Source organism: Branchiostoma belcheri, unplaced genomic scaffold (assembly GCF_001625305.1).
Source record: "Branchiostoma belcheri isolate BF01 breed outbred unplaced genomic scaffold, Haploidv18h27 scaffold83, whole genome shotgun sequence".
Taxonomy (NCBI): Eukaryota; Metazoa; Chordata; class Leptocardii; order Amphioxiformes; family Branchiostomatidae; genus Branchiostoma; species Branchiostoma belcheri.
In genome coordinates, this window is record NW_017804498.1 from 484166 (window position 1) to 506355 (window position 22190).

The 22190-nt window shown below is 41.4% G+C and overlaps 1 protein-coding gene across 1 annotated transcript; it reads right to left on the bottom strand.

Annotated features, from left to right (window-relative positions):
- Positions 1–680: 680 nt before the first annotated feature.
- Positions 681–22190, bottom strand: LOC109486843 (catenin alpha-1-like). Its single transcript, XM_019790749.1, has 30 exons — positions 21810–22190; positions 21243–21398; positions 20621–20779; positions 19904–20026; positions 19066–19245; positions 18351–18479; positions 17689–17835; positions 16239–16312; positions 15530–15686; positions 15168–15297; positions 14697–14906; positions 13883–14080; positions 13382–13576; positions 11875–12087; positions 11488–11650; positions 11050–11293; positions 10524–10710; positions 9924–10064; positions 9572–9659; positions 8885–9065; positions 8320–8419; positions 7637–7837; positions 6403–6531; positions 4633–5005; positions 3428–3554; positions 3109–3243; positions 2421–2521; positions 2048–2150; positions 1733–1819; positions 681–1276 (listed from the first exon to the last, which is right to left on the bottom strand). Exons 1-30 carry the CDS (start codon positions 21903–21905, stop codon positions 1061–1063), a joined length of 4743 nt encoding a protein of 1580 aa, XP_019646308.1. The 5' UTR covers positions 21906–22190; the 3' UTR covers positions 681–1060.

The following is a 22190-nucleotide window of genomic DNA, read 5'->3' on the forward strand; positions in this document are numbered from 1 at the left end:
CACCATGTGAATGTGGCACGTTATACCTCTCAACTACTCTCGCCCCTATACCGTTCCTCGATAATACTGTATAACCAAAAGGGCGCGTCCAAAGGTTCCTCCATTGTTTGGAGTAACACAAAGAATGGCATCACTGCATTCAGGAAGAGAAAATTGACAATTGTCGTTTTTCTTGTACTGTTGTAGTCTTATTTCAAGGTGACATGTAGTGTAATATACCAATCTTTAATATGTTTTCTTTTGCATGTGATAGAAATCAATAAGGTGTTTAGATTGCTAGCTAATTGCTTACAAAATTCAGGGTAAATTTTTGTCCCATCCCACTGATACAAGCTAAAACGCATTTCTTATTTAATTCTATCTTACAAGTATGGTTATCAACACTCAATGTAAAAGCATGATAGACTGAATACAAACTAGAGGTCAAAGATCCCATACCATCCATTGGAAAGGGGGGACTTGGTATAAGAATTCAAGATAAAGCTGACAAATTGCAAGAAATTTACAACTCCAATACGATACCAAAAATCTTCGGTCTGATACCAAATACTTCGAATACCTTCAAACTCTAGCTAACATTATGGTGCAATCCTCCACATTGACTTATATACATACATTGATTTATCAACATCAACAAGTATTAAATACCGCTGAGAAGACAGACGGTTTTGTAAAACATCAAACCTACAACCATCAAGAAACTATTGCATAGACATACAAATGTAGATACCCTTGACTGATTTATAGGTATTTCCATAGAAAATTTCTGCCCTGGGAAAGAGGGAGAACAGCAATGTATCTGTCCAATCCATTGACTTGAGGGAAATGAGAGAACATACATGTACAATGTACTACATTTATGTGTGAAATGCAAGGCACTATAGCCTGACTACACACTTGTAGCAGGCCCTTCCACTGGTCAGGCTTCTTCAGGAGTTTGCCTAGCAGTGACGCTAGAGGCACTACAGATCTAGAAGGGTGCTTTAAAATGTTTTGTATTTTTGGAAGGATCTCTATTTTCAAACAGAGAAAGGAATCAATATAGAGGAAGTGGTGTAGACTACAAGACAGCAGTGCCGAGAATTTTGGCCCGAGCGCCCAGGATCTCAGTCAAGGTTGGAGCAGACACATGTCTGTTGATCCTTCTCAAGCCCAGGTCGTCCGTGTCACGACTGCTGGCCTCGATCATGCGGTGGCGCTGTAGTTTCCTCTGCCACTGTGTCGCCAGCGCAGCAGCCTCCGCTTCGTCACCCCCCTCTGGTGGTTGGTGTAACCCCTGTGGGACACAAAATAGTTACGCCAAAAAACATTACCTGGATGTCTAACCTTCACTAACTTGACATAATAGAGAGCCTGCATGCCCTTTTCCGTAAGGTGTAATCAGGCCTTTTTAGTCTTAGTAATCCGTATAGGCAGACTCCCCAATAATCAACGTAATTCGTATTCAGTACATAAGCCGCAAAGCGTAAAGTCCCAATCAGCTCTGAGAATTTAACGTAATTCATAATCAGTGGCAAAAATTTTGTGTAATCCGTAATCACTATCCCTCCATGCGGGCCCTCATAATAATCAGTTCAGCTCAGTGGTTTGTAAAAAAAAGAATCATCTGCCTCTGCAAAGTCATATTTACCAGCACTTGGATTTACTTTCAAAAAGTTTAGCACCATGGAGTAGTAGCTAATTCTGTTATTTGGGATTCCTGGATAGTTATCAAATGGAGCAGCCATGTTACCTTGACGCAGGCTGACTCAGTAGCTATGAGAGTTCTCGTCACAGAGTGCATCAGGTTTTCTGCATTCTTCACCAGGACAGCATCCGCCTGCATTAAATAAACAGGGTTGTGAATTCGTTGCTGATTTGGTGCATATTTAACAATCACTTCCTCCCAGCCTGCAAGGACACCATTTTAACCTCCAATTTGACTCACCTGGCAGTCTATGGTTACACCATTTCCCCCTCACTTCCTGTGAAGTGCTCTCTAGAAAGAGAAAGAGAGCAGCTAGACTCTGCATACTACAGCACAAGAGTGTTTTGTCTCCACCCATACCTCCTTGTCATGTGGAGTAGCTGCCTTCACACTGGCAATGATGCTGAGTTGGGTTCCCATGGATGGGACGTGGTTGGCATAAAACACCAGGTCTTCTGAACATCTGGAGTGGGAGAGAAGAGACAGAGGGATTGCAACTCATTTCTCTATAAAAAGAACTGAAGTTTTTAGGATGAAAAGATTGGACAGGGTACCGGTAACACTGTTGTCCAACAGTTCCAACCAAATATCTTGATAACAATAGCAATTAATATGAAGGAAGCATGTTTTAAATGGAATGTAAAAGAACACTAACACTATACACAAATTATATAGGGCTTCCAAGCTGATGCTCTGGATTCTCTATCTCTAATTCAGCCATAGAAGTTCTTACCTCCTGTCTACACAGTACTTGGCAATGATCTTGGCAAACTTATGGATGACAGTGCCATTGGCTGCAATGGCCTTGGCTGTGTTGATGAACTCCTCCTTGGTCTGTAGAGGTTTTGTACAATGATAATCATGTGTTAGTTAACTTAGTTCATAACAACAATATACATGGTTTGAAAATTTCCAAAGCAACAGTCAGTTTTAAATGATAACTATTTTATTAATTTTTATCTTATTTTCCATCATTTTTATCCAGGCTTGCCCAGTTCAGTGGTTAACAAATACACTGCTTTACAGTGGGACCCTGTGTCATAAATAAAACACTTTCATTTTATGTTAATGCTATACTTTATGTCATCTTTATGATTACATTTGTATTGTTTTATGAGCAGCGGATTTACATAAGCACAACAAGTGCTTCCTATCCAATGCTCAAAAATCCATGTGAATAAAATAAATAAAATAAATAAAAAATAAATAAAACAAGTAGAATACATACAGTAAAATACAAGCAATAAAATTAAGATACAATAGATAATAATAATGGCAATGATAATGATGAAATGATAGCAATAATAATTACTTTAATACAATAACAGAAATGTTAAAATTCATTGTCAGTCCCTTACAGATGGTTTAAACTCTACCCATCTGTACATCTGGGATTCCCATGACTATATATAAGAACTGACCCTGATTTTGCCATGCCCCCGAGTGTACTCTGCCATCTGCTGCATCTGCTGAGACATGGTTTTGGCCACCTTGACGATGGTGTTGCCCTCCTCCTCCCACTTATCCACCTCCTGCTGCAGTGACAAGGCAGCGGCCTAGGGGGAGCCATTGATGTTTGTAAGAACAAGGAAAGCACCAAGGTACTAGCCAACCAGGTTGGTTTAAAGCAGATAGATCCAGAAATGAATATGTACTGAGTTAATCATTATTGACGTAAAACTAAGGGGTAGAGCAAGCACATTTAACTATCTGTTCTCCTATACTCTTTGGCCCACTTACCACGATTGTCTTTGATGAATGGTTAGCGTCCAGTTCTGCTGGATTGTTGGAGACTGTGCTCTGGTCAACGGTTGGTGATCTGATGCTGGATGGTTCAAACGGTGACCTCAGCTGTTTTGGAGGAGTGCTGTGTACAGGACATTTGGTAAGATTACATGCATCTCTGGGAAACTTGTGATATATCATTAAACATAATTCCTGTGTTTATCAGTGATTCTCCTTCATTTTCTTGTCAGCATTCTGAATAGCAAGTAGTTCGACATTTGTTCAACTACACTTCAGCTTCTACATGTATGTGCACAATGGCAGTAGTGACCTACATATGGAGTGGCTACTTCTTTGAAGCTGTAATTTAACCCACCCAAAGTGGAATAACATAATTTTATCTTTTACTCTCAATCTTCAAATCAAATTTGAGTGTATTACCCTGGTACTCCTGTTGCAAATATTGGTCTACATGATTGTACAGTTAGAAGTTCCCAAGAAGACCACTCAGGGGACTGATAAAACCTGGTCTATGCAGACAGGAGTCGACATTATAGACTCCAGTCTGCATAGGCCAGATTTGACCACTTTTTGGTGGAGACTCTATATAGAGTCACCACCAAAAAGTGGTCACATTGGTCAGGCGGTCTTTGTATGTTGAGGTCACTTGTACAGGTTTGTCTGTACTTCTATTACAACTGTAACATTGTTTCTAACACCAGCCATTACCATTACTGGAAACTAAGAAGAGTAACATTATCAATATTCTTTCTGACATGCTACTTCTACATTTTATCATTGATACATTGTAACTCTTTAAAACCGGACACCAAATACCTTTCAAAGATCCGTTTGTCCAATAATCTTATTCTGACCAAAGTTTTTGGTTGGCATGCAATGGAGGCAAGCAGGTACAGAAAAAGTACAGAAATTAAGAGAAAGTGAATCAGGTTAAACGTACATGCAGACAACAGTGCCTATGGTGGCACTTTTATAACATACACAAAGACAACAATTTTTTTTTCTTAAAAAAAAAAAAACAATTAACAAGCAACACAAAATTAATGCAACACAATCTCTATGACTACAATCCACATGCATAGCAAAATTACATGTGCTTTGCACAACATTGGATTACTCCGTTTATCCAGCTTCATGTTTCAGACACCTGTCCAATTCAAAAAAACTTCAGGTGCAAAGAGACAGCTTGAGAACCATACCTCCGTTCGATATCTCCTAAGTTTGCCTCCGGTTCTGCCTGCATGCCCAGCATGTTAGGTGTGATGCGGATCTCTCGTGAGGGTTTGACGGGGGAGATGCTCTTTTTGGAGTGTCCCATGTAAGACTCCATCAGACCTCGGGGAGACCGTGGGCTGCTGTCAGGGGAGGTGGAGGGTCTGGACCTGACAGGGGAGGGGGTGTGGGACCACTTGGGTAGGGTGGACCAGGAGGGGGAGGGGGAGCCCCCTGGGGCAGGCTGGGGGGAGCTGAAGATTTGGGAGAGGTTGAGGGAGGCGTTTGGTGACACGTCGGCCATGTTGACTCTTGCAAAACTTGGTAGATTGGACGTCCCCAACAAACTTGTCATGACCTCTGTAACAAGAGGACAAACCAGTTATGCTACGCATGAAACTTTCACAACAACAAACTCCAGATGTGCATCCACCAAAAGTTTTTTGCAGAACTGGATGAGTGAGTAGTTGTTACAAGTCAGAGCTCACAAGAGAGAGACTGCTGAAAGAAAAACTGTTTTTTAAATGAAGAGTGCATATCAAGTATGATTGTAAAATTTGTGCAGCTGTCCACCTGTTACAGACTCCTCGCAGTGCTGAAGTGTTGGGCAATGTCCATACATTGTACATCTGAACAAGTGTTCCCTTCAATGTTACATGTACAGTTGTATCTAGTTGTATGTACTTGTAACATATATTACTTCAGGATTAAACATTGGTGGGGTGAAGTGGGTGCAACTGAGTGGTTTCCAAAACACCTTGCAGCCATTTTGTATCAAATATGATCAGTAGCGGTTGAGTTAATGTGCATATAAACCACCCAAGTGCTTGTCATGACAGATTGTGATTTGCATAAATTTGCTTTTAGCTTTCAATACAAGGGTCTCATCACACAAGCAAGCTGATGATGGAATGTTTCTCTGTTATCCAATGTTCTCCACCAAGATGGCACTTTGGACATGCTTTTTGACACTATGAAAATGTTCCCTGTGTGCAGCAATACTCAGTGCAACTTCCAAAGTGCTGATTTCTGCACACCATCTTCAGAGAGTAACAAACCTTCCACAACACAAGCAGACGCCATCATCTTCCAGGACTTATAGTTAAGGGATTTTCCTGCAACATGAGGGAACCAATGAAGGGAAAAAATGGATGCCACAGTCAAGGAGAGATGGTTGAAATGCAGAAGTTGAGTCACTGTAAAGTGTCCATGCCTTCCAACAGACAGATCCTAAAGCACTACCTACCTAGTAACAATACAATACAAATATTTCACAGACATGTACCCATTCACTCATTTGCTATTCTGCTAATTGTGATAATCAGAATCAATTCATTGACACTGATCTAAATATGTACCTGTATGGCAAGATTAATGCAATATTTTATCACTAGGAAATCATTAGACAAGAAAGAAATTCAAATCTTGGAAAGAGGGAAATTTGAGATTAACTTTTAGTTTGCCATTTTAACAATCTTTTGAAAGTACATGGGTGTCAAAAGGTGAAGAACTTCTGCTTCCCTAGCTTTTCACAGAAACATATTGAAACTGACATTTTTGATACTGTAATTCACAATTTTTTTGCCATACTTTTATGTTCGCAGTCTTCACGATCAATCTGCAAGATAAACTTATCATTTTAACCGTGAACAAATAATTCCCTGACATTCTTTTTTCTGTACCTGAAGCCACTGTGAACATGTAGTTCTGTGAACATGTTCATTTTTCTCAGTGAATGACAGTAAGTTAGAGCTGACCTGTGACTGTTGCCTGGTCCAGGCCTGTCATGGCCCGGAGTGTGTTGTACAGCAGCAGTGCCTTACATCCCCACTGTCGCTTCAGGTCCTGGAAACGCTCACCCACCGCACTGTCAGCGGACCCAGTATCTGAAGGTCATAATTAGGGTAATTGTCTATTTTTCATTGTAGATGACAAAAAAACACAGGGGGCCCACTACTAAGCCTTGTAGAACCCCTGTGGGAATCTAAATACGTGTAATATACAATGTATAATATTATGCAACAAAGACAAAGTGGTGTTGATTGCAATTAATTTCCCATAGACCAAAATATCTGACTGTTTATTTATTTATTTGAATTCACTACAGGTACAACATGTATCAAGTGGAAGTGAGGACAAAACTGGTGTAAGGTTTTAAGTTGTCCTCCCAAACATGGTACATGTAGGTTGAAATCAGGCAAACATGATTACAGTATTTCTAACAACAGAAAAAAAGAAGCCATAGGCGACAATCCGCCGTGAAGTTTTATATTTTGCAACAAAAATAATCCCAAGCGTCAACGCCAGGCTGAGACCTACTGTGCAGACATAAGGCAACGGTTAATACAATGAGGGCGCGTCACAACGTACATAAAACATAAAAAGACCTAAATCCATTGCTGCTCTCAGGGCGTGTAAAGATACTGTGCTTCAAGTTCGAAGCTCATTTTAATTACACACACACAATAATTGCATTCACATAAAGATCGGACTATCATGGTCGTGTCACTAGTAACAAAGACAGCCCCACCGTCTTACCGTACCTGTTACTTATTAAGCGCGACTGGCAAATTCCAGCAACAGTTGCGGCCAGCACCGCGAGTGTTACTGCCGTGGTACCACTTATCGGCCCCTCACCATCTTCCTGAAGTTCCACCCCCCCCCACCGCTATTCCAAACTACGGGTTTTTCTGGACCATTCCAATTTGCCTCATAATTGTAGGGGTGCATCTGCAATATTACATTGACCGCGAAAGCAGCAACGGCAAAAATACACATTCGTGCATCAACACAGGCATGCCCGCAGACGGCGTATAAATTGCATGCCGATTGCACAAAGAGAACCCAGTGTTTTGACTGCGAACACGAAAAAGCGGCTCTTCACAACACTCGTCCGGAGGTCCTGACCTCCTTCACGGAGTAATAAAGAGCAACAGTTTGGGTGATCTTTTGAGGGTTCAAACTGAATACAATTTAAAACTGTTCCAGCACCTGCCATGTCCCTGGCAGCTGTGATGATCTCTGCAGTAACCCGGCTGAGTGTGTCCAGGGCCAGCTGAACAGTTTCCTTGTACCCAGTCTCTGCTGTACCGGCCATGGCCTGCTGGCAGTGCTGTCTGGTTTTGGACACCTGTGTGGACAGTTTGTCTGCCTGGTTCTGGAACTCCTGCAGAAGAGTCAGCCTGGACTGGCCTGGGACAGACAACACAAGATTCCTCATCAGTGTCTGAGATTTTGGATAATTTACTAGTGATAAAGATTGCAAGTAAAGGTGGTCTTGTGGTTAGGGTTTGTTGACTTAAATGTAGAATCAAAAGGTTCTGGATTTTTAAAAGTCCCCAGCAGGCCTCAATGTGGTACCCTTGGGAAAGACACTTATTGTTGATCCTTTTCCCATCCTTTTGATAAAATGTTCTTATCTGCAATTACCTATCACTTAACTGCCTCCCTGCTAAGGTAGCCATTTGGCACAAAATAAGTCTTGGTTACTAGTGAGTAACTTACAGGGTTATACATGTAGGATGCTAGAAGATTACTCAATCCAGGTGTTTCAAGTGCACATTATAAAGACAAAATAAAGCCAGCTGATACAAATCATGGAAAGTTCAAAAACTTGTTTTTGAAAACATGACCATACTGTATCACACAGACGCCCAGGTTGCCATCAGACCCACCTGTAGCATGATACACAGCCAGTGCAGCTCCCGCCAGTCTGTCTAGTGGTGCAGACATCTCACTAGTCATGCCATCTACCTGTCCATGGAGTAATAGCACCTACAATACAAGGGACATGGGGTCAAGGGATCAAACTATCTTCTTCAAATTTTGAAGATTACATACAATACATCCATAGCAGTTCCAGGTACAGTGTGTATTTGGGGGTTTTGTGACATTCAAGTTCACCCCATTTCCTCTATCCTTCCTCTATCATCCTGTCTGTCAATCCCCCCAACCCACATGCTGTCAAGCTACTATCAACTTTGTCCCATTTCCTGTTTTTGACCTTTTGACCTGTCATTCTGCCTGTTAATTTTACACCCCCGCTGTCAACCTACTCTGTCCAGACAAACTGACACACAAACCCACAGCTTAGCCACCCAAAGCAACACTTCCTTGCCTGGAAGCAAATATGTATACGTCATACTATTAGTCATTTATTGTTACTAACAGTAATACAACCAGGCAACACATTCTTTCCCATACGACACAGTTGTGCCATACTATTGACTCCCTGCCCACCTTTGTAGCCCACTCCCTCTGCAGCAGCTCCATGCGGAGTACCACGTGGGAGTTGGTGGTCCCCAGGGACGTCCTGGCCCGCGCCGCCACCAGCCGAGCCACCTCCTCCACCGCCTTCCCCAGGGTGTCCACCGCGCTGAAGGTCTGCGTCACCAGGCTGGCCATGGGGTGGTTCGTGTGCCTGCAAAACATGATGAATTTTAACTAATAGTATTAATATTAAGTCTTCTTACTTCTTACACCTGGTCTTCTTAGATCAAATTCTGCAAGTCTTCCTAAAGTCTCTTTTGAGTACGGAAGTATTGTTTTGGGTGGGTGAGCTGTTGGTTTGTGTGTCTGTTTGAATATGGATGGTTGCATGGTGGGTGGGTGGTTGATTCATACCGGAAGGTACATGTATTCCAAGCCTGAAGGTGACCTCGCAGGCACCAGGTGACAGTACAAAATGTAACTAGGCAGCATATGGAGGTATACTGCAGATGGTGTAATACCAGACTAAATTACATCATACAATCCCTTCTACAGTTCAAATTCATTCACGAAACCCATGGGCAAAAAAACACTTGCTGGAGGTCTGTGAACTTGAAAGTCATGAAAATATTCTCCGTTTTCTTGTTTCTTTTTCTGTCAAAGTTGGCATGACACATTGTACTAAAAGCTACTCTAAAGTAGTTGTGTTGAACCTACCCCTCTGATGCACAGCTGGCCATGTCCCTCAGCTTCAGCATGTGAGACAGCAGCGCCCTCATGCTGTCCTCGACAGAACTGTCACTGCCTGCCACATGGGAGAACAAGTTCATACAACAGCAGTTTCATACATCTTATGAAAAGTTTCAGGCTAAAAAGTCAAAAGATAATAACAAATTGAATGTAGTTTTACATCTGCTGACATAAATTTCAATGGACAGATGAAAGCTTATGGAGGAAAATGTTGGTTCCTTCCGTAGTTCTAAAACCACACTCAGCCATCTTTTATGGCTGTTGTTTGCAAACAACAAGTATCCTATTGACAAAGTATCAAAACAGATCATTCAGTCACCTGTATCTGCTGCAGTTGCCACAACTTTGATGGGCGTGGCTGTCTCCGTGGTGACAGAGTCAACAGAGGACAGTAGCTGGACCACTTTCCCTGACCACTCAGTACACAGACCGTCCAGCCTCTCCACCTCTGCCTTGTTTACTGCAACAGGAAATATACTTCATATACAACTGGTGAAAGTTTGGCCACACAAGTCTGGAATGCGTCCTATCACTCATAAGTATTTCGTGCCATTTTCTTTCAAAGAACTTGAAAGTGAATAATCCAATAGAGTTGCTTATCAAGAAAGCTTGTCTCAACCATCATCTATGAAAAAAATTACATGTACACAATATTGAACAATTTTTTTTTTCTGAGATTTCTGAGATGTAAGTCTCTAACTTTAGTAAGAATGTACAATGCAAAATAATAAAAAAAAGCTAATTGAGATAAAGGCAGTGCATAGGAAGATAATGACTTATACTGTGAGAGGAGGGAAAAAGGACATTACTGACAAATCCCTATTATAAGATTCTATGATAAAAACATAGGCAACAGATGTACAATGTATTATTCATCCAGACCAGTGAATATACAGTCTAGTATCATTTATGACCTTACCAGTGTCACTGACAACTGAGTTGGCCGCTCCAGTGATACTTGAAGCCAGAGACTCCAGCTCCTCCCCGTACAGATGAATGGTTCGAGCCAACTGGGGGTCCCCCTTCTGTTTCTGAAGGGCCACGGCCTGAGCAGCTGTGCTGGCGAGACTCTTCAGTCTCTTGGCAATCTCATGGAAATCATCCAGCTAAGAATAAAATAGAAGAGATGCAACAATTAATTATATGGAGCATTTGAAAGATTGAAAAGGCTTCAGGTTTGTGAAACATCAACTGATTCTGAAACCAATAAAAAAGCATTTTATAATACATTTTGTTCTTTTGTACAAAATAATTCGTTCAGGCTTGTCTGTCTTTTTTCATTTACTTCAAATGGATTTGACAGCAAGACTTTGACAGGAAGACAATTTTGCATGTTGATATTCTGATTTATTGTATGTAGTGCCAAAAATCAATCATGCTCACTGTATTATTTGATTGTAGTTTTAATAGATATACATGTATCATGTTGATGATTAGAATCTCACCTCTTTCATGAGAAAGTTTATATTTCCATCCTTGGCAATCCTAGCCAACTCTGAGACAGGTGCAGTCCAGGGACCAATGAGACTGTCCACAGCTGGCTGAAGAACTGCTAGCTGATTGGCCCATTCTGTTCCAATCCTGTGCAGCTCTTCTACCTCTGTGCTCTGATTGGTGGAGATTCTCTTGGCCAGTTCCAATAACCTTGGTGTGACTCTGGTGAACTCTGCTGAACGAGACTGGAGTTTTCTGCCGACGAAAAATATTGTATTTAGTAATAGGTTCTTTAATAAATTCTTTAAACATCTGTAAAAATTTTTACATTTTATTGAAATTTCTAATATAAAGTATGCACTTGCACTCCAAGTAATACTGACCTTACAACCTTTCTAAAGTAAAAGGATTGTTCCTTACTTAACTTAACTATCAAGTCAGAAACTTACTCAGCCTGCTTATGGTCCTTCACAGATCCTATCAGTGAATTGACCACCCCCGTCACTTGGTTGGTCCGTGCCAAGATTCTGCTGCAAAGCACCTCCACTTGAGTAGCCTCATGAGCTGCTGCAGCTCGAACCAACTCCTTCACGGGGGAGGGCAGGCCTAGACCTAGGCAGATAAAATGTACACTGTGTGTTAAGGAGAGGTTTTTGTAAGGGCCTGGTCACATACCTTTTGCATTGTATGTTGAAAACTGAAAATAAAGCTGACAAAATCAATGGTACACAGAACTGGCAGATTCAACAGAAAAACTGCAAACTTTCTCAAAGACCTTTCTTAGCTCCTTTATCTTATAGTATGTCAGAGGCATAAAAGGAAAAGCGCCATCAAACCTGGTACAATCTCAACAATGGAAATCTCAGTTTTCTTGAGTGGCGGTGAGGACAGATTGTTGACCCCTAAGCCGTGGGGCAGTGCCTTGCTGAGGTAGCTGTCTTGGGGGTTAGTACTGCCCTCCATTGGTTGATTTGTTGCCATGGTAACACCAGACACCTGAAGGTTTCCGAGATCCGGGAGTGGGAGTGCCAGGAGACTGTCCTCTGTTTCTATTGGTCAATAATGACATTTATGAGAGATAACAGACCATTATCCTAGCTGATTGTTTAATACAATTAGCAGTTCAACCAATGAAGGAATGGCAATCAGCATGGAGAGAGTGGCTGCATGTCTGTCAAATATGTGCGTTACGGTATCATGTTTTTGCTTTGCATTGCTACATTCAGCAGATTTGTGCTATTGTGATATATTGTTGCAAACCCTAAAATTATAAAATTGAACATGTGACCGTAATTCTTTCATGAAACAAATATGAAAAGGAAATGTGCAACACTGCTTGACTAATGTACTACATGTGATGTTTTTAAAAAAATCCACAAAGCAGCTCTTGTATCACAATAACAGAAAATGTCTTGTTACCTACTCATTCAGAATGACAATGTTTTGTCATCATAAAAATCTAGCAACAATAATCATAGTTCTCACTAGGCTGTTTGAGAGTAGGGGCCCCCTACGCTGTGATTTTGACCCCCTACGCTGTGATTTAGCCCCCTACACTGTGTTTCAACCAGTGTAGGGGTGGTTTTTGGGGGCAGAAGCGTCATTAATCTTTAAAAAATGAAAATATAACTTAAGAATGAAGCTATAACAGAGGGAAAACAAAATCTGTCCCCCAATAAACAATAAATAGTGTCTTAAGTGGTTAATATGAGTTACAAAATTTTTTGGGGAGAATATCAGGCCCATGTTTTGGGGACTCGGTGCGTGACTCGCGCCGCAGAAAGTTGCCCTTCTATACCTGACCCCTACGCTGTGAAAAAATCCTGGTGAGAACCCTGATAATCAATAATGAAACTTGTAAAAAATACAGTTATCACTGCTTACAGGTGATCCTAATGAACTTTTATCATTGACAAACAAAAACTTGATCTAAATCTAATCAAATTTCTAACCTGCAAATCACCAAATGACAGAAAACAAACACCCAAAGGACACACAAACCTGCATTATTATGTGATCTGACCACACATGATGTACTTGTGCCTGAACACGAACACAACGTACATGACTCTGTGTGTTTTCTCCTCACCATTCTATTAGCGGCTTGTTTGGTAGGAAGAAGGTTCAAAGGTTTAGTACAAAATGTACTATCTGATAATTGCCCATTTTCCTTTCTTTTCTGGTGGAGGATATAGAAAAATATTCTTTACCCTTAATCTAAGCATTTTATTCGGTTAAAACTTAACAATTAAGTTGTCCCGAGTATGCAAATATATTTTTTCATACAACTTACTTGCATAGTCAGGACACTAAAATGAAGCTACATTCCACTTTCTCTAATACCTGTGTTTTGTGATGACCTCAGTCCCTCCCTCATGGGACTCAGGATCTCAGGATGGTCCATTCCCTGCAGGGCATCCTTGACCTTTGACACCACGGTCAGGAGTTCCTGGGACGCCGCAGCAAGTGAGTCGTGGGCTCGGACATCCGACATGTTAGCTACGCACTTGTTAGCAGCAGTCTTCACAGGGATCATAGCTGGAAATGTTGGCAAAAATCACTTTTATAACAGTATTACTGGGTATGTGATTGTCAGAAGAATAGTGCTTACATAACAAATTACTGGAACACTGAATACAAAAGCATAGCTGCATAGTGATAATTTTTCAGTTTACAAGTAAGTTTTACAAGTTTGACATGTACATGTTACCTAAACAGTTTTCAACAAAGACTTTAAACTCTCCTTACATGGAGGTTGACTATAAGAAGACATCATGATTATGATTGTAGTATTACATAATATTCCTTGATCAAATCAGTTAGTTTCAGAATTGCTTGTTTCACCTTTTTCCAGCTGTCTGACCCATGCCAGGAGACCGTTGCGGTAGATAGGGTCGTCGCTGTTGTCGATGTGTTGTGACGTGATCTGGATAACGCGGCGTGTACGCCCCATCATGGTGGCGGCGGCCATCTTGAGTTGCCCCTCATCCTGCTGGTGCATGGCATCCTTACACTGGTGTATGTCCTCCTCCATACTCTCCTCTGGGTGGGTACAACATAAACAAGAAATTTGTGGTCTGAGACTTTCAGGTAAGTATTTTCAGTTTTGTTTGATAATCCACAATGGCCTACATTAATCAGGACTAGCCTAGATAGAAACTGTGTAGGTTTGGAGGGTCACTCTTAGGATTCCTGAATTCCCCCATATGTCGACCAATAATTCCTGCTGGCTCTCACCAGATTCTGGGATCATCAAGTTAACCCTATTTCCTGTGTCTGACCTTTTGACATCCTGTTATGCTGCCTGTCAATCTTCCCCCACCCATGTGCTGTCAAACTACTGTCCAGACAGGCATACACGCAAACAAACCCACAGACAAATCCACCCACATCAATAGTCCTATCCCAAAGGTATATGTTTGCCTGCATCAAATCTGTTAAGGACTACAGTTCAGCACCAAGGACAGTGGTCAAAACAAACGTTACACACAAAATAGTTGCCATGGACATAATCTATTACAGGATATTGACATTTATAGCTGTTTTTTAAAAGATGCCTGACCTCACAAGTTAAGGGTCCACCAACAGATTTCTATAACTATCACATACTGGTAGTACTAGGTTTAGGCATCAGGTGCAGCTAGCATGTAAGCCCTACCTGTGACCTCCATAAACTCTTTAGTGTTGAGCATCTCGTCCACAGCGGTGACCAGGCTGTTGACCTCATTAAACCACTCCCTGCGCACCAGCTTCACGTGCTCCACGCTCGCCTTGTCTGACGGGTTCCGACACAGCGCCAGAACCGTGGGCTGGACCTCCGGGTCCAGACTCTCCAGCTGACGAATGGATGAGCGGACGATCCTCACCCCTGGAAGAGGCGTGGTCATACAAAGTATTATACTAGTTGCAGTGAAAAATGAAAAAAATGTTTCACTTGTAAAGGTCCTCAATATGAGGCTGAAACAATTTTCAATACAGTCTCCCCAAGCTCACACTAACCTAGAAGACCTCTAAAAGCTACATTTCTGCTAAGATCATAAAACCCATTTATGATTGAAACGTGGGAATATTCATGAAACACAGCCTCCATGGTGCATAGTTCAAATGTACATTGTAAAGCATGTCTTACTCCTTGCGTCCATGGAGCTGGCAGCTGCAAAGCTAGCCAGCTGCAGCAGCTGGTCCAGGTGGCTGGTGAAGTCGTCGATGTGTGGACCCAACAGTGTCAGGGCAACCTTCTCTGTCACTGGGGACTCACTCTGTAGGCAGAACACACAATTGCCTTTAACCATCAACATGCAAAGGTACCATTTGGTAACCATTTAATAGTTAAGATGCAGGGAGAAGATTTAATTGATCAATTGAAAACAGGAAAGATATGAAAAGTTTGAAAATGCTTGCACCAAGGATTTAGCCCAGATGCCATCCTTTTCAGCTTTAGAAGTTTAGGCCCTGCCTGGATGTCTAACCTTCCATTGATGTTTTCCATACCTTGTTTCCCTGTGCTGCAGCCCTGAGCAGCCTCTCCAGCGGTTCTGTAGTCTCCACAAACGTGTCCACAACCTGCTGTAGAACAGCACTGCTCACCAGCTTATCCAGCTCATCTGCCTCACCAATCAGGTTGTTACATGCACCGGAGAAGTCGTTTCTGGGGAACCAATAGAAATACCTCAGCCAATGCCAAAATATGGCATTGGCTGAGGCCTAAATTGCAGAATGCACTGCACCTGTAAGAAACCCTGATTTTCCGTGGTTTCTCTTGGTCAACGTTGCATCAGAATTTTGTCTGTTGCAGACAATATCTTTTCCGCCATAACATTTGGAAACTACAGACAGGATGTTAACCTTATATACGCAAATACAACCTTACAGTATATGAAACGTTCTAGCAAAGTGCTATGCACAATACATTACGCAAGGGTACAGTACGCTCTGCCAACATGCTGTGCCATTGGCACTCGTGGGCACAAGCTTTGTGGGAGTCTGTGTCTTGATTTGAACATAAGGATTAGATACGGACATGGCAAAGGCAGTTTACTGGTTTTGGAAAGGAAACACAAATACAAAACAGCAGAAATGATGACCATAGACAAGAAACACAGCGCAACGGAAGGGATCACCAGAAAAGTAACAATCAATACATATACACACAGCTCTCTAATGATCTAATTCTGAAGTAAAGAATGAAATGAAGTTGTACCTCAGCTGTAGAAACTCTGGGTGTTCTTCCACAGATGTCAACAGCTGGGCCACCTCATTCCTGATTTTAAACACCTGCCGTTGAGAAACAAACACCTGTCAGTCACACCTGTCAGTCACACACCAGTTCTAATATAATTAGACAACCTTTGTGGAGTTTTTGGGACAACCAAAGAGATGATCTGACGTACTACATGTACAACAGAATATTACCCTTAACCAGAAGCAATGTTTGAAAGTAACTTTCTCCTCAATACTGTAACTTAAAATAGCTTCACTAGACTAGACTTCACTTCACTAAATTTAGCTAAAAGCTAACAAGGCTATATAATCCATTAGGATGTTATGCCCCACTTAACATTTACCTTAAAATTGCAACAAGGCATTACGATCTTACTTATATTTGTCCATTGCATTATTCTTAAAAATAATCAAGCATTATAACACACAGATATAAAATTAATAAAATTTACAAAACACAATGTTCAGGTAATGTATCATAATATATATTATAATCATCATCATATTCAATGATTGTAACATTATTACAAGCAATAATTTCAAAGCAAGAAGAGCTTCTGACAAATTACTGTATTTTACCTTGGAAGTTTTCCACCTTCACTGGGTTCAATATCTACACTGCAGAATTACTGTTATATGCTACATTTAACCAACATGTACTATCCTGTTTCAGGTAGGGCTAAAAATTCATATCTCACACCATATTGTACTGGAGATTTGAATCAGGTCTCTTCTCTAACAACCTTTGACCTACTCTTTGTTTCAAACAAAACAGGACTACTGTAGCCATGAATATTTGATAACTGGGCACAATGGGAATACTAGGTTAGACAGGTGGGCAGGTAGAACACAATGGATAATACCTGCAGCATGTGAGACAATGGATGGTGAAAGGTTACTACTGTTGTATTTTAAAATCTTGAGGGACACAAGGCACTTTGGGTTATTGCAACATTCTCATATTATCTCCTCATATACTCAGGAGGAGTATATGAGGAGATACTCCTCATATACTCCTCCTCATATACCAATTCGTCAAAAAGAAATTTGTCCTGTTTGAATACTTTTTGGTAACTTTTAATTCTTTTTTTTAAGATTATTGAAGCCACAGGTACCACAACAAATCAGAGAAAATTATTTCCGGGAAGTATTTTGAATTTCTGTGATGCTCAAGTTCACAGACCTCTGGGAATGTACTGGAACTGTGGAGGGGATTGTATGATGTAATTCAATTTCAATTACACAACTTCCTGCTATCCCACCTGGCATGTGTAAGGTCACCTTTGCACTTGAATTTCCTATCAATCATCAGTCAAAATCACCTTCCACTCATCATACAACCAATAGAATTAGGATAGAAAAAGACACAAACATACAGCTCAGCCACCCAAAACAATACTTCCGTACCCAGAAGTGAAAATGCTACTGACCTTTTTGCATGTCCTGACTATTTGGTCTTTTGTCTCAGTGTGAGACTCGTGTGCCACCAGCATGGCATGTCGTACAACAGCCTCAAGTTCACTGTCAAGCTCCTCCGGCAGGAACTGGGGGTCATCCGAGGACAGCATACGGATCACCTGTAAAACAGGACATTGAGACTTTCATTTCGTAATCTGTGTTAGACAATCTCTCCCTGTTAGTGGCTGATTGGGCCTCATCCTTGAGAGCTTGCGTCCAAACACCTCTAACTCAACTACCGATACCTTAAGAACTCAGGATTCTTTATCACAATGAAAATCAGTCTAATAGGAACTCATAATCAGGATCCTGTCACTATGGAAAACAGTCATCACAGCCACCGACACATCATGATAACAGACAGTTTTCAGTCTGAAAATAATTGGTCTATAATATCAACAGAATTAAGATATTCACAATTCTCCTAAATTAGAGGTGTGTGTTGGTCGTCAAGCTTCCGGGAGCCTGACCAGTGCCAGTGGACTATAATGTTGACATCTAACATGCTAATGTACACTTTAGCATAATGAAGAAGAAAATATCAGAAACAGATATCTAACTAAGGAAACTAAGAAAAAAGGTTGACACTGTTAATAGTTAAACATGTGCAAGGCTACCACATATTCTTTCTTACCTTATCTAAGGCCAGTGCAAAGTGCCCAGGCTCTTCCATTTCATCATCATCCACATTCCTGTTCTCTACAGCTGCCACAATTTCCCTCGCAGCTGTGCGCACCTGATTGGCAACATAGTCGCGACTCGCCTACACAAAGACACGTATTAGTTACAGGTTGTTTCTTAATATACCATTAGGCAGTTCTCAACATGTCTGAACACAGTCAACATTTCTGTCATACTGTAGTTGCTGTAAAGTAATAATTCCAACAGTTACTAGCACTACACTGTAAATTACAATAATATCTGGTATAATATTAGATTATTTTACCCAATTACATATACATGTACCTTAACACCAACACTAGCTTGGCACCATATACCTTCCTCAAGCATGCTTTAAAGGCTACTTTTAGACAAGGCTACAAAAATTGAACAGGTTTTCGTACTTTTGTCATGGCTGGAAATCCAATTGCAATGGTCAAATTCTTGTTATGATTGGCGTAAAGAACAACAGGTGTGTTGACTCAGGTGTAATGTGTGTATGGGGATTTTCATTTGCTGCATTGACTGCCACCACCTGCAAACTTGAACAGTTTTTGGTATGATCCATACTTGTTGAAGTCTGACTGGTGCAGGTAAAGTCTGTCTGGTGCAGGTAATTTTTAATGCTACATGACTGTACACCCGACAATTATGCAGAAAAAAGTATTTCGGGCCCCATTTATCCTTACCTTGGCCTGTGGGTTGTCAGGGTACTTAACGTAAGTCTGCATGGCCGTGCTGAGCATGGGGACAGACTTCTTCAGTGCCATCATGGCGGTGATGGTCCGCTCGCGCTGGCGAGGGTTGGTCAGCTCCTGCTGCCGCTTGTCTGTCAGGTTGGCCAATAGCATTACAGCCTCAGAAAACCCCTGCAGCAGAATAATAACCACTCAAGTTAGGTTACAATTCAAGCTTAAGGAACTCATTTCTCTGAATGTTGTTACAATGGTAGGTCTAGTAGACTTTCCTTCCACAACTTCTCAATGATTTAATATTCTCTTGAAGCTTACCCTGATTAGCCGCAAAGGACTAGAAAAGGGAATGTTGTGGTTCTGATTATGGTCCAAAATATGGTCCTTGTTTTCCCCTAGATTTTAGGAAAAGTGACAAAAACTGAAATGCATCAGGACACTGGTATAATTTTCATCATATTTCAACAATACTGATATACATGTATGCCATACAAACCCAAGTACATGTATGTGTGTTAATAAACTGAACAGAAGTACACTGGTTACTACACACTGGTGTTTTATCATAATATCACCAGGTCCTTTTCTATTACTGTACAGAAGAACATAATTATGTAAAAACTACAGTAACTGTACATTTTAGTCACTCAGATGTCAATTCGAAAATTTTACATCCCTTGACAGCAATCTGCCACTTGGTTGGCAGGTTTTGGCTAGGGTCAGTTGGGCAAGCAGAAACACAACATTTTTCCTATATAGGAGTAATGCAGCTTCTTGTTGTTGATTTAAACATTTATACAGGCACATCAGAGTACACACAGCAAGTATCCCCCACCTTGAAACAGGCTACCAGCCCCTTCATGTTGGAAGTTGTCATCATGACGTTGACCCTCTCCAGGACCCAGTGGGCTGCATGGACAATCTTCCTCACTTCTGCATCATCCCACACAAGCAGAACCTGGCACAGAAAATTTTATTCCAGTATCAATCTTTATCACCTGGTGTTATAGTAACCTTCATGGAGTGTTTGTCTCTTTGTTTCTTTGCTTGCTGTCTGCTGTCATTTCAATTCAGTACAAGTGAGGGGGGAAATACTGTAGTGTAACAGTTACTGCAGACTGGCAGGAAGGTCAAATTGGAGGTTAAAATAGTCTCCCTCAGGCTGCAGGGACAAATTGAATGGTAAAAATGTTGCCTAATACATGCTGTCTCACAATAATCAATAAAACAAGAAATTCAAATCAATTCTAAGTACATGTACTTCACTTGTAATCTTTGATCTTTCACCCTCTAACTTGCTTCCCTGCCAAATAAAACTTTCCTTGCCCATACATATCCACATGGAGATGATGTTATGTAATGAACTAATCCATCTGTTACATGTTACACAGTCCCTATAATGATTGGATGAACCCATACTGCCACTCAGGTTTGACCAATCAGTGTTCCCCTATCAAATTCTGAGCAAATATTCAATTGACAGAATTTGTCTGGGCCAAGTCTTTTTTTGGCAGGGTTACTGACAAAGAGAATCTAGAGTACTGACTGCTACCTTCATAGTTCCCTGCAGCACGTTCCGTAGGGACTGTACCAGTGCTGCCCGTGCTGCGGGGGTGACAGCCACTGTCTGCAGGTTCTGTGCAGCGAGCAGCGTGTTTCTGCCAGCTGTGGACAACATCTCGCAGGCAGCGGGCATCGCAACCAGGAGTTCCTATAGGGGAGAGAAAACAGCAGGATTGGGATTAATGATCAGTTCGTGCTTATAAACCTGCATTTTTCCTCTGGTCTCTTAGTGTCACTAACAAAAGGCTAGATGCTACCTGAAATGTCTGACCATTCCCAAAATCATATCCAGTTGCTTGAGTAACTGCTTTTTGGCATATCTTATGTCCTGGATGTCTAATCTTCACCAACATATTTGGGAACATATACTTCTGTTTTGTTTTAGGCATAACACACCAGTTCTGTACTGTAGGTACATGTATAAGCTACATAAGACCAGACTGTAAGACCCTACTCTTTTCGATAAGTCTGGTGGGTTCTTTTAACATGCTTAGGGTACTAGATACTAGTACTCATTTTCACCTCAGGATCATGTCAAGTGAGGAAATAGGCATACATTACCCAACCCAAGGGCACAACATTGGGGCCTGGAAGTAATTCGAACCACATACCTCATCAGCTGACTCCTGTGTCGCCTTCTCTGCTGCCGACACCAACTCCTCCAGAGTCTTCATCACCTGTTCTGCACTGGGCACCAGGTTAGGCCAGGAGGGGGGGCGGCCATCCCTCCGCTCACAGCTCTCATTAGCTATGATCAGCTGGGACACCTGCGCATGGAGTCATGGAGACAAGTTATGAAAGTGGCAAAGTACAATTTGACTGTTGTAATAACATATTTGCTTTCTCTGTGGTTTTATTTTGCGGTAGAAGGGAATAGGAGATTTTTGCTGTGCTGACTAACTACTTACAAAACGCATTTGGCAGAAGTGTTATACTGTATATGATTTTGCAGTAAGAGACTACTGACAAAAGTACAAACACCACATTTAACATTACACAATATACAGTAGGATTTTATTTTCTCTGCTAGTTAATGTACCACATTTTCACAACTGTACGGTATTCGTAAATTATACCTACACACAAATACTCACACATACATTGACCCGTGTACATAGCGTTAGCGTTATTGGTCAATTTTCATCATCTTTCTTTTATTGTGCACATTTACTTCTTACCTGGGTTGCAATGGGTGCTAGTACCAGCTCAATGGACCTGGTCTGGACCAGGGAACTGAGCATGCTCTTGGACAGGTGGCTCCTTTCTAACGTCATGTCGAGAGGAAAACAACAACAACAACAGGTGTGTCACAGCTGGTGTGCCAAAACTTCGGCAGGGGAGGGGGGGTGATACGACCACACCCCTTAATACGGCATTACAGAACAAACCTCCTCGTTTGTTACCGAGACCTCTGCGTTTTCCATGTCTCTGTTAAAGGCGTCAGCGTTTCTAGTGAAATTTTAGAGAAACAGAGAAGCAATTGACGGAATTTTGTCGTCTGCGTCTTGCAGAAATTTGAAATGGCGTCCCAACACCAAGCAACACTCAGCGCATGCGCA